The sequence below is a fragment of the Arachis ipaensis genome, chromosome B05 (assembly GCF_000816755.2).
Source record: "Arachis ipaensis cultivar K30076 chromosome B05, Araip1.1, whole genome shotgun sequence".
NCBI classification, from domain to species: domain Eukaryota; kingdom Viridiplantae; phylum Streptophyta; class Magnoliopsida; order Fabales; family Fabaceae; genus Arachis; species Arachis ipaensis.
Genome location: NC_029789.2, coordinates 135,810,189 through 135,824,185, shown reverse-complemented (window position 1 = coordinate 135,824,185; position 13,997 = coordinate 135,810,189). Strand labels below are relative to the sequence as shown.

Below are 13,997 nucleotides of genomic sequence, written 5' to 3'. Positions count from 1 at the left end.
GCATGGAGGGTGACATGGGCTCTTCAAAAATATGAATTTTTTTAATTTTCTTTGAACACACGAATGATCATATGAGTATAGTCATGTGGAGGTTAATTATTTTTTTTATTATATTTCAAAACAACCCTTATATTTTTCACAATTTCTTAATTTATTTTGGTTCCTTAAGGACCTTAAAATCTTTTTTTCATGCTAGAAGCTTCCATGATATGGAATCTATAATAAGATAAAAAATAAAAAATAAAAAGAATTTCTCTACTTCAATTTAATTTCTAGATACAATAGTTAAAGAAATTACTCTACTTCTCATATTTACACCTAATTTTTTAAAGAAACTCAGAAATTTTTATTCATTAAAATTAAGGAAAAAAATAACTACCAGATTTTAAAATTTTTTTACCTCTTATATTCAAAATCTCAACTCATAAGTTCACTAAAATAAAAATGGATCAAATCATAATTGGGCTTAAAACAAATAAAATAAAATAAATAAAATAAGTCTTAAAATAAATACTAAAAAAATAATGCCAATTTTATTCAATTTGACTAAGGAGAGTCTTCAATGCAACTTGTAAATAGTAAGATATTTGGCTTTCTATAATCGTTAACCATTGTCTTGTCCAATTCTTGATGCATCTCCTGAGCAAATAATTTAGCTATATTTGCAAAAAAAAATTTATTCTCTTAGTTATTACTCTTGTAATTGGACCAATTGGCATATAACAGTTTTCAGTTTGTCCCATGGAGCTCATATCATTTTCTCCCTTCTGAAAAAATTCGTCATTGAATCTACATCCAAATAAAAAGGAAAAAGGTCAGAGACATTAAAAGTAGCCGACACATTATATTCACCTGAAAGGTCAATCTTATAAGCATTATTATTGATCATTTTGAGAACTTGAAATGGACCATCACCTTTAGGGTCTAATTGGATTTTCTTTAAGTAGGAAACCTCTTCTTTCTCAAATGAGCCCATACCTAATCATCAGGTTCAAAGACAAGTTGTGTTCGACCTTTATTCACCCTTTGAGCTATCAACCTATTTTTTTCAATCAATTCACGTACTTTTAAGTGCGTTTTTTAACCTTTTCACCTTTACCTTTTGCATCTAAGTTAACAAGATTACTCAAAGACAAAGGCAATAAGTCCAAAACAGTTAAAGGATTAAAACCATATCTAAATTCAAAAGGAGAAAAACCTGTAGAATAATGAATTGTTTTGTTATAAACAAACTCAATAAAAGGTAAATAATCTTCCTAAGTTTTCATACTCTTAGCAACAACAACACGTAATAAAGTCTCTAATGTTCAATTTACTACTTCACTTTGACTATCAGTTTGAGGATGACAAGTAGTAGATAATAATAAGTTTGTGTCCAATTTATCCCATAACACTTTTCAAAAATTACTCAAAAATTTTACGTCACAATTAGAAACAATAGTTTGAGGAACACTATACAAGCGCACAACCTCTCTAAAGAACATATCAGCAATGTTTGTTGCATCATCAATTTTATAGCATGCAATGAAATGAGTCATTTTATTAAACTTGTCTACCACAATAAAAATACTATCTCTACCTTTCTTAGTTCGAGGCAAATCAAGAACAAAATTCTTAGAAATATCAATTCACGAATGCAGAGAAATAGGTAAAATAGTATGCAAATCATGTGGTAAAGACTTAGATTTACCTTGTTTACATGTAATATACTTAGCACAAAATTTAACATCTCTACACATGTGTGGCTAGTAAATATTCAGATAACACATTCAATGTCTTATGCACACCAAAATGATCCATCAAATTTTATTATGTGATTCCAGAACAAGTAAGTCCCTAATAGAACAAGCAGGCACACAAATTTTATCATCACAAAACAGAAAACCACCATGTTTATAAAATTTGTTAAATGTGTACCGTATTCACAAGAGGCATGAATAGCCAAAAAGTCAGAATTAGTTGTATACAACTCCTTTAAAAACTCAAATACTAACAACTTAGAAGTAAGTATAGTAATCAAAGCATACCTCATAGATAAAGTATCAACAACTACATTCTCTTTACATTATTTAAAGGCAATCACATATGAAAATATATCAATAAATTTCACCCATTCAACATTTTTTTATCAAGCTTACCTTGTCCTTTTAGGTACTTTAATGATTCATGATCCGTGTGAATCACAAACTTCTTAGGTAAGAGGTAGTGTTGCCAAACTTCCAAAACGCGAACCAAAGTATATAATTCTTTGTCATAAGTTAAATATATGCACTGAACTAAATTCAACTTTTCATTGAAGAAGGCAATGGCTCGCCTTTCCTGCATCAAAATAGCACTTATACCAATCTCAGAAACATCACATTCGATCTCAAAGGTTTTATTAAAGTTAGATAAAATAAGAATAAGGACAGAACACAAACAATCTTTTAGGGTATGAAATACAATTTCTTGTTTCTTTTTCCATTTAAATCTAACATCTTTTTTTATAACCTATGTGAGAGGCTCAACAATGATAGAAAAAATTTTCATAAATTTCCTATAAAACCAGCCAAACCATGAAAACTTCTTATGACAGAAGCATTCTTAGGCGTTGGCCATTCACGAATAGCTTTCACTATTTTTTCATCAACCTCAATAACCTCGACTTGTCAACCTTGATCTCACCACTATCATTCAACCACTACAACGTATATTATTTAGGATATCCAACACATGTCAAACTCAATTTCTCCACCATCAATGTACTAGTCATATTAGTCTAACCCCGCCATCAATAATAAGACTACACGCTTTTCCACCCACCAAGCATCTAGTGTGAAAAATATTTTAGCATTGCTCTAAGTTATCTTCTTTCACCTGCAAATTCAAAGCACGTTTAACAACAAAAGATTCACCATATAGACTGCATACTCAACATCACCATCAGAATGATCCTTCAAAGGTGGCATACTATTATAATTAGAATCATCATCATGATCAGAATCAGACACAATATCATTCCCTCTAATAACCATCATTCTTCTGTTTGGACAATCACTAGTATAATGACCCATATCATGATACTTGAAGCATTTAATATCTCTGTGCCTAGAAGTAGCAGAAGAAGAGTTAGAATTATATTTCTTCTTTATAACATCAAACAACTCCTTGAATTCAACATCTTTAGTCTTTAATGTGTCAGCACTACAGAACTCCCACTTTAGATTAGTATGAGACAATCTCCTTGGTGCTCTTTTTTGTTATTGCCTCTCCACTTTCGTTGTCATACTGACTAAATCCTCTATCTCCACATAATGACGTAACTCCACCAAATTAGTAATTGCTCTATTCAAACCACCTATAAATTGTGTCATAGTAACCTTAGTATCCTCTTTTATGTTGGTAGTGATCATGAGCATCTCTATTTTCTTATGGTAGCCTTCAACGAACTTAGAGACTTGAGGCAACCGATGTAACTTCTGATGTACTTTTCTATAGTAGTACGAAGGGACAAATATCTTCTTCATGAGGCGCTTCATAAAATCCCAAATTTTTATAGGGTGGTCGTCATTCTGTCATCTTGTCTTTACTAGTTCATTCCACCAAAGCAAGACGTAGTCAGAGAACACAACTGCTGCCGAACGAACCTTCTTTGACTCAGAATAATTATGACAAGCAAAATTTCTTTCCACCTTACATTTTCATTCCAAATAAACTTCAAGATTGTTTCTCCTTTTGAATGGTGGAATTTGCATCTTGATGGCATTGATATTGCTATCTTGACTCTTGCGTCGATGGGTTATAGCCCCATCAGAGTCATCATCAGAAGGTATATGATTCTGATGCCGATTTCAAAAAGTTCCTTGTTTAATATTCTTGGACAATATTTGTGTCATCTCTTACCTCTATTTTTTCAATTTATTCAAGCGATTAGTTAAATGTTAAATAGCCCTTTGCATCATTCTCATGTCAATTAGAGTTTTTTTTTGAGTGGCTCGTCATAGCAATAAACTTGCAAAAATATTATAAAAATAACTTCACAATCACTCTTTCGCGTGTTTTACTTAAAGATAAATACTTGTGTTTACTCTTAAAAATGACTGTTAGTCTCTATTAAATTCACCACTCTTATTTTTACTATTCTTAGAATTTCTTTAGTTGTTACACTTTAAAAACCAAACAAAAAGAAGAAGAATTCAATCACTAAAAGGAGAATTAAATCACAAGAATAATTAAAATAATAAAAAAACAGTAAAATATAACTCAATAAAAATAAGGACTAAACTAATAAAAATACAATAAAAAAATGGAATAACAATATTAAAAATATATGAATATAAATAATTTTTTTTTACACTAAAACTTTTTCTTTTTTTTTTTTTTTTGTTCTTTTTTTTAACAAGATTTTTTTGCGGGGAATAACAAGTTTTTTTTTAAGTTGGTGCAGGTTACCGCACTTTGAATTGGAATGTAAAGGATAATATAAAGGGACTTAGTATTAAAACAAGGACAAAACCAAATTGTGCATACGTAATTAAAAATTCTAAGGTATGATCAAAATTGAAAATCCAAAAATACGTGGTATTAGGATAAGGATTATGAGACATTTACACTCAAATTTTTCAAAAAAAATTTTATTTATCAAAATTAAAAAAAAATGACTACAAAATAAAATAAATAAATATAAAATAAGTTTTAAAATAAATACTAAGAAAGTAATGCTTATTTGATTTAACTTGACTAATGAGAGTTTTTAATATAACTTGTAAATAATAAGATATATGACTTTCCATAATCATTAATCATTGTCTTGTCCAATTCTTAATACATCTCTTAAACAAATAATTTATCCATGTTTGTAAAACTTTCTTTTAATTTTTTAGTTATTCTTATAATTGGACCAATTGGCATATGATAGTTCTCAATTTATTTCACAGAACTGATATCACTATATTATTAGTTTCTATATATTGTTTTATGATTAATGTTTCACCGTTTAGTAATTATACTTTACCTACAAAATATTTACAAAACAAAAATAAATAAATGACATGCATACCTCGCTCGTATGATTGTGAACCAACAGGGACTAAAGAGAACAACAAAGAAAGTAAGCAAGGCCATTGATGAAGCATTGGAGCATATCATCAACGATCATGACCACCCTTCATCAGATGGATCCCCACAACATAACAAGGATTTCATAGACATATTACTTAGCCACATGAATCAAACAATGGACCCAAATGATCATGAAGAAAGACACGTAGTTGGAAGAACTAATATAAAGGCTATTGTAGTGGACTTAATTGCTGGAGCATACGACACTTCTAAAACCGCAATTGAATGGGGTATGTCAGAGCTCTTAAAAAATCCAAGAACATTGAGAAAACTTCAAAACGAAATGGAAGTCCTTGTGGGAATAAATAGACAAGTCGAAGAAAAAGACTTAGAAAAATTGCCTTACCTTGACATGGTTGTGAAGGAGACATTGCGATTATACCCTGTTGGACCATTTCTTGTGCCACGCGAGTCATTAGAAGATGTTACTATACATGGTTATTTTATAGAGAAAAACACACGAATCATGGTGAATGCATGGGCAATAGGGAGAGATCCAAGAGTTTGGTCGGAAAATAGTGACATATTTTTCCCAGAAAGATTTGAGAACAACCATGTAGATGTTAAAGGGCATGATTTTAGACTCATTCCATTTGGGTCAGGTCGTAGAGGGTGTCCTGGGATGAATATGGGTTTAACTACCATTAAGATTGTTATAGCACAATTAGTGCATTGTTTTAGTTGGGAACTTCCATTGGGTATGGCCCCAAAGGATTTAGATATGACCGAAAAATTTGGACTCTCTATACCAAGAAGTAAGCACTTATTAGGTAGGCCAACTTATCGTTTACTTAGTGAAGCTTAATTAGGATTAAAAGGTTTCAACTACAATTAAATTGGCGAATTATTTGTGTTTATTCTCAGTTTTCCCTTCAAATTTTTGTTTTATAATATGAATTCGTGTAATAAAATGATGTCGATGCTTTATTGCTGTCCTAGCTCTAAGAATTAACATTTGTGTTATTATTAATCTTGATTAGTAACGTTTGCTTAAGCAGTATATTAATATAAACTAGATATTCCAGGAAGCTACATTGACTGATTGATTCTTATCTAAGTGCACTGCTTTCTAGTTTATTGAGTCACGGATAAACTCCAATTTTGTGGTTTATCTTGTGTTAAATTTAGGGAATTTTATCAACTTATCTCACATTTATTAAATGAAATAGCATGATTTTGTAATTCTCCCTAATCCCATTATCACTACTTCAGTAGGCAAATTTTGTATTTTCAAGCAGACTTTGTTGAATCTTTCCATATAGTCTCGGAGTGCCTCTTCAACTTCCTATTTAACCCCTAGCAATCTTAGAGCATGCTTTACTTTGTCTTTCTGAATTGAAAATCTGGTAAGAAACTTCCTTGTCAGATCATCAAAGCAAGTTACCGACTTGGGAGGTAGGTTATCAAACCACTTCATTGCGGTTTTGGTCAAAGTTATCAAGAAGGTTTTGCAACGAATTGCATCAGAGGCGTCGGCTAGGTACATCCGACTCTTGAAATTACTGAGGTGGTGCCTTGGATCGGTCGTTCCATCATAGAGATCCATATCGGGAGTTTTGAAATTTTTGGGAACCCTAGCTCGCATGATCTCTTCAACAAACGGATCTTCTCCTCCCAAAGGACTTTCCTTCCGTTCTTCCCAATTGCTCCATTTTTGGAGGTTAGCTTCTAACCTTAAGAGCTTTTTCTCTGGCTCTTTTCGTCGTCGTACCTCTCTTTGTAATTCCCGTTCTGCTTCTCGTTGTCGTTTAACTTCCAATTCGAGTTGTTCTAGTCGTCTACGGTGGCCATGAACTAACCCCAGTATTTCTGTTGGATGGGGTGATTTTTCGTCCTCAAATGGGTGAATCTCTGAATTGATCCACCATGGTTGAGGGTTTCCTGATGTTCCTTCTCCATAGGACACATTCGTTCTTTCTCGAGGTGGAGGTAATACCAGCGTCAAGTCGTCATGGTGGTGTTTTGATTCCGACTCAGACGCCGTGTGACCGTCTTCGTATTGATTATCCGTCATATTCGGATGTAGACTTTCAGGTCCTCGACACCAGCGCAAATGTTTCAAGGATTAACTGAAACAGTGATTTAGGACTGAATGTGAGGTCTAGAATCTTTCTGAGGCAGCGTCCGACTTGTGCTGGTGCCGAAGTGCCGCCGTTCGAGCTCCTCGTGAGGAGGTAGGGGGTGGTACTTACAAGAGACTTCGATGTTTAAGTTAGCAAGAGTTTTAAGTAGGTTTTTAGTAGATTGAGACGTGAATATAGTTGAGGGAGTGTCAGTGTATTTATAGTAGAATATATAACAACCTTTTGGAGTAGTTCCACCTTTGTTGGTGAATGACCATTCCCTTTATTTTGAGAGTTTGTTGATATCTACCTTCCTAGTCGCGTCTGACCTCCTAATAGGTCGAGTAGGCAAAGTGGCTACTCTTTTTTGGATGAGCCTTCTTTGTTGAGCCTGATTTTATATTTTGGAACAGGATATGAACAATATTATTATTTATACATATAATTCAATTGTCAATTTTAGACACTTTAAAATGTTATAATAAAAACATTTAGATATTAGAAGAATGGAATTTATAATTTGATTGAGTAAAGTATCGTTTTTGTCCCCAACGTTCGGGGTAAGTTCTATTTGTGTCCCTAACGTTTAAATCGTCCTATTTGTATCCCTAACGTTTATAAAAGTGATTCAATGTTATCCTACTATCAATTATACTAACAAATCAGATTATATTTTTCAATTATTCTCACTTGGATGTATTCATTCTCAATTATGTTTTATTTGGATGTGTTCGATTTTAATATTATACCCACTATTTGTGTTTAGATTCAATTATATCCCTAGAAAAGTGAATTATGTAAATGTTGTAGGAATTAGTTTCAACATTTGATGAGCTATTTTTTGGAGTAGATCATCGATTCTATCCAGACATTTGTATTCTAACTTCAAGAATAAATTTTTAAAACTCAAACTAAAGCGCTCTGATGTGTAATTGACGGCAGAATAACATTGAATCACTTTTACAAACGTTAGGGATACAAATAGGATTTACTCCAAACGTTGGGGACAAAAACGATACTTTACTCTAATTTGATGGTTACACGCAAGAAATCTGGGTTTGATGATTGCTCTTCTGGGTTATCCGCCATGCCGCCACAACGTTGCAAAGTTCCCCACAGACGGTGATACTGTACAAGATGTCTCTGGTACGGGTTGAGAGATGGATCGAGAACTTGCAGGTTGAGGCAGATGCCGGATCACTTGACTGGAGCAATGGGGGGAGGTACCTGCAAAGACACCCCGACGCTCAAGCCATAATGGATCTGAGAGGTATAAGGTGTGAGGAATGAATGAATACCTGGAGGGATCTGGGTCCTCTATTTATAGGTGATGGTGAATATCTTATCTTATCTTATTTGGCTAAGATAAGGGAGACGTTTGAATTATCTTATCTTACTTGATTAAGATAAGGGAGACATTTGAATTCGAAAGTTGGTTAGGAGCTCTAGTGGATCGGTTCCGGGCCTTCTGGAAGGGCGAAGCGGGTCGGACCCGGGTAACCGGGTTCGGGGACCGTTCCGGGTATAGGATCCGTGGGCCGGATCCGTAACAGTTGCCCCCGGAGCGAGAGAGTGAGGGTGCTCGGTCTCATCGCTGGAGGAACCTTTTCCTTACCGTTATGGTTTGGCAAGGAGATCTTTGTTTGGTTTTTCCGGTCGAGGTCGACGGTTTGGGGAGTTCCTGGTAGTTTCATTGCCAGGCGAGGAGCGCGTTGTTTGGGCGTTTCATCACATGCCGGGTTTGATGACCGTAACAGTTGCCCCCGGAGCATGAGAGTATGCTTTCTTGGTCTCAATGCTAAGTTGTTGGAGAGTCTGATCCTCTGTAGTTTGGGAGACTATGAGGGGCCTGAAAAAGGCGTGACGTCATTCTGCACCAATTGGTAGGATGATGTTGGTCAGTCTGGCTTTCTGCAAGTTGGAAGCCCGTCCTCATGCTTGTTTTGTGTGGCCTTTTTTTGGGCCGTTATTGTGAACTTATTTTAGACCTCTTAGTGGGCCGATTTCAAGAATTTTTTTTATTTAGCTTATTTGGATTTCCGTTTTGTTGGCTTTGCGGGTGATCGATTCATGAGTCACTATTTTTGTTATTTGGATATCCGTTTTGTTATTTGGATATCTGTTATGTTGGCCTCAGGGTGATCGATCCCCGGGCTGCCATTTTTTATTTGGATACCCGTTTTGTTATTTGGATATCCGTTTTGTTGGCCTAGGGGTGATCGATTCCCGAGTAGCCGTTTACTTATTTGGATATTCGTTCTGTTATTTGGATATCCGTTCTGTTGGCCTCGGGGTGATCGATCCTTGGGTAGCCGTTTACTTATTTGGATATCCGTTCTATTATTTGGATATCCGTTCTGTTGGCCTCGGGGTGATCGATCCCCAGGCCGCCATTTTTTGTTATTTGGATACCTGTTTTGTTATTTGGATATCTGTTTTGTTATTTGGATATCCGTTTTGTTGGCCTCGGGGTGATCGATCCCCAGGTAGCCGTTTACTTATTTGGATATCTGTTCTGTTATTTGGATATCCATTCTGTTGGCCTTGGGGTGATCGATCCCCAGGTCGCCATTTTTTGTTATTTGAATACCCGTTTTGTTATTTGGATATCTGTTTTGTTGGCCTCGGGGTGATCGATCCCTGGGTGTAGCCGCGTTTTGTTCGTGTCGTTGAACGGGGCAATGCTTTTGAAATAATGAATTTCATTTGTGGTTTGGGCCTTGTTAAAACCTCCCGATGTGGGTAGGAAAGAGTGCCCAGTAAGAAAATATACGATTGAATAACTTAAGCAATAAATGAAAGTAAAGAAGGCAAAATATAAAAGGTAAAGAGATAGTCTTAAACGACCTCGATCTTGTTGCTTTGGAAGGATGTTTCTACATATAGTAGCACCGTAAGTTGGTGGAATTTCAGGATCTTGGGAGCTTGGTCCCATCTAGTCTTTCGAGCCTGTAGGCTCCTTTTTCGATTACCATCTTGATTCGGTAGGGACCCTCCTAGTTGGGCGTGAGCTTCCCTTTTCTAGGAGTGGGTAGACCGATGTTGTTTTGTCGTAAGACAAGGTCTCCTGGTCTGAAGTCTCGTCGTACCATGTTGCCATTATACCTTAGGCTTATTCTCTATTTTAGGGCTAGCTCCCGTAGGTGTGCAATACTCCTGACCTTGTCTGCAAGGCCCTACTTTGCTTCTCTGTCGTTTCCTCCCATGGTTCTGCATGGACTTTGGTGTGCATCGAGGTCGGAAAGGAAGATGCCTGTCACGTCTCGGGATCTCTTGTGTAGGGCTAGGCTGGTGTTGTCGTATTCTACCGCGGTTTTCCGGTCTCCATGGATGGTTCCGACGGAGCCATCTTCTGCCGTGAACTTCATTAGAAGGTATTTGGTAAAGATGACGGCGGAGAGGTCGTTGATTATTTTTCTTCCGAGAATGACGTTATAAGCGGTGGAGTTCTTGAGGACCACGAACTCGGACAGGATTGTCTTCCTCTGGCTTCCCGTCCTTATGGTAAGGGGAAGAATGATGGAACCGTCTGGCTTGGGGAAGTTGTCTCCGAGTCCAGTTACTCCGTTGCGGTGTGTCTGGAGGTTGTCGTTGCGGAGTCCGAGCTTGTCGAAAGCTTCTCTGAAGAGGATGTTGGAATCTGCTCCCGTGTCCACCAGTATTCTTCTTACTAGCCCGGTTCCAATCTTTGCCGAGATGACGAAGGGGGCATCTTCTGCCGAGGTGCCATGCTGGCAATCCTCAGGGGAGATGTTATCGCTCTATTGGTGGTGGCGGTTGGGGTTTGGTCTCTAACTTCCAGGATCTTGAGATCCTTCTTCAGTGCTGATTTTGATTTTCTTGGGGTGTCTTTCCCTGTGATGATGTTCACGATAATGGTCGGATCTGTTTCAGGGCTTTCCCTAGAGGCTTGTCTTTGTGTCCTCGGGTTACGTCCTTCTTTTTCTGGTGATCTGTATTTTTCTGCGCGTCTTGGTTCCCTGATGATTTTGGCAAACTCGTGGAGTTTTCCGTCTCGTATGGCTTGCTCGAGGGCGTCTTTTAGGTCGAAACAATCTCGTGTCCTGTGTCCGCATCCTCGGTGGTAGTCGCAGTACAGGATCTTGTTGCCGCCCATTCTTTCCTTGAGTTATCGGGCCCTCAGGAGAATACCTCGATCGGCTATTTGGTGGTATATCTCGGTGATCGGGGCCGTCAGAGGTGTGTAGTTAGAGAATTTTTCGATTCTGGGGGGTTGGTTTACGTTTGCTGGTTTGGGATATTCTTTATAGTTTTCTCTTGGTGGGGGGTTATGTTGAGGTGCCGTGCTGCCGTGTCGTGTGCTGCCGTGCTGTCGTTTATTGGCGGCTACGACTTGGCTTACTTCCTCATCGTTTATGTATTCTTTTGCGACGCTCTGGATCTCGTGCATGGTCCACATCGGTCTGGTAGTGAGGTGTTTTCGGAAGTCTTCATTCATGAGCTCGTTAGTTAGGCAAAGGCTTGCGACTAAGTCTGTGAGTCCGTCGACCGTTAAACATTCATCGTTGAAGCGATCGAGGTATTTTCTCGTGGACTCATCTTGTCTCTGGGTGACTCCCAATAAGCTGATGGGGTGTTTAGCTTTGGTGATTCTGGTGGTGAATTGGGCCATGAACTTCCGTGAGATATCGTGGAAGCCAGTTATGGATCCGTTGGGGAGGGCGTTGAACCATTTAATCGCTGACTCGGCTAGGGTTACCGGGAAGGCCCTACCTCGGACCGCGTCAGCGGCCCCTTCCAGGTTCATCCTGGCCTTGAAGGCCGTTAGGTGCTCCTGGGGTTCCTTGGTAGCGTCGTACTTCATATCCGTAGGTTTGTCGAAGCCTTTAGGGAGTTTTTCTTTCAGGATTCTTTCAATGAAGGGAGTGGCTCCCATTATGACGTGGTCACTTCTTGTGCATTTGGCCTCTCGATGTCGTCGGTCGTCATCCGTGTCATGTTGATGAGCCAGGTTGTGTGAGACGCTGCGATCATACCTTTTTCCGTGTCGTCATTCAGGCATCCTGTCATGTCCGTGGTCACGGGAGATGCTACAATTGTATCTCTTGGCATGTCGCCGTTCTGGCGATCCGCCGTGCCTGGTTTCATGGCGAGATCTTGATCTGGAGGTTGCGTGAGTTCCGTTTTTGGCGTTGTGCTTTTCTTTGGGTGTAACTGGGCCTTTGAGGTCTTGCACCCTGAGGCAGAGCTCTTGGATTATCTGGACCGCCTTCTCTCCTAGGCCGTCGGGTGGCCGGGCTTCAGTGGGAGGACGGTTGTCCTCTTTTGGTTGTTGCTAGGTTGGGGTTGGTTGGCGATGTGCCGCGCTTATTATCCTCCCGTGGGTGGGAGGAGTGTTATCTTGGAGTTCGGGAGTTGGGGTGTTGGGTGGAGGATTGCTCCTCGAGGTTCTCCGTCATGCCTTCACGATTTGGCTGTCCCCCGCAACTGTGCAAGAACCTTGAGAACTTTCTTGATCTCTTGGCTCCTGAGAGGTCTGAGCTTGGCCATGGTGGTAGTGTTTAAGGAGGTCGTTCATGAGGAGCTTCCTTATGAATTTTCAGTAAGGTTCGAAGGGGAATCATGGCGACAGAGTTGTCATAGGTGAGGCGGCGGATGGCAGAGGTTTGGAACCTGGTGTTGAAGGAGGTGACCTCGTGGGTTTGGAGGAAGAGCTTGAAGAGTTCAAAAGAAGAAGTAACCACGGTGGGCATGGAGCCAAAATAGAGGGAGAAGATGGGGCCATGACGCTTGGAGAGACGGATGAGGGAGTGGTGAATGAGAGAGTCCAAGAGGTGGAGGTGTCCCACTAAAGGGAGACGAAGGTGTGTTATCGCTGCAAAGGTGATGCAAGTTAAGGAAACATTCTTCCTTTGGGATTTCACCGTTGGAGTAGGGCGAAGGTGTGTTATCCCTGCAAAGGTGATGCAAGTTAAGGAAACATTATTCCTTTGGGATTTCGCCGTTGGAGTAGGGCGAAGGTGTGTAATCACTGCAAAGGTAATGCAAGTTAAGGAAACATTATTCCTTTGGATTTCGCCGTTGGAGTAGGGCGAAGGTGTGTTATCACTGCAAAGGTGATGCAAGTTAAGGAAACATTATTCCTTTTTGCTCTCAATTACACGCAAGAAATCTGAGTTTGATGATTTCTCTTCTGGGTTATCCGCCATGCCGCCACAACGTTGCAAAGTCCCCACAGACGGCGCCAATGTACAAGATGTCTCTGGTACGGGTTGAGAGATGGATCGAGAACTTGCAGGTTGAGGCAGATGCCAGATCACTTGACTGGAGCAATGGGGGGAGGTACCTGCAAAGACACTCCGACGCTCAAGTCAGAATGGATCTGAGAGGTATAAGGTGTGAGGAATGAATGAATACCTGGAGGGACCTGGGTCCTCTATTTATAGGTGATGGTGAATATCTTATCTTATCTTATTTGGCTAAGATAAGGGAGACGTTTGAATTATCTTATCTTATCTTACTTGATTAAGATAAGGGAGACGTTTGAATTCGAAAGTTGGTTAGGAGCTCTAATGGATCGGTTCCGGGCCTTCTGGAAGGGCGAAGTGGGTCGGACCCGGGTAACCGAATTCGGGGACCGTTCTGGGTATAGGATCCGTGGGCCAGACCCGTAACATATACCAAACTAAACATTTTAAAAATATTTTTCAGGTGAAAAATAATCAACAATAGGACAAAACTCATATACATAAGAATCAGAAAAAAATGGTTGAGAATCATGATCTTATATATAATTATAATTTAAAGTAAGAAGGTCAAACAACATAAAATAGTCAAAATAATTATATTAGATATATATTAAAATTAATTATT

At 38.7% G+C, this 13,997-nt stretch overlaps 1 protein-coding gene and 1 pseudogene across 1 annotated transcript; one reads left to right on the top strand and one right to left on the bottom strand.

Annotated features, from left to right (window-relative positions):
* LOC107644329 overlaps nt 1–6,053 on the top strand; it is an 8,441-nt pseudogene extending 2,388 nt beyond the window's left edge.
* Nucleotides 11,293–12,060, bottom strand: LOC107641238. Its single transcript, XM_016344737.1, has one exon. It carries the CDS (start codon nt 12,058–12,060, stop codon nt 11,293–11,295), a length of 768 nt encoding a protein of 255 aa, XP_016200223.1.

What these genes read in the sequence shown, in the direction of transcription:
- LOC107641238 (XM_016344737.1), bottom strand. Translation starts at nt 12,060, where the DNA reads ATGGGAGCCACTCCCTTCATTGAAAGAATCCTGAAAGAAAAACTCCCT.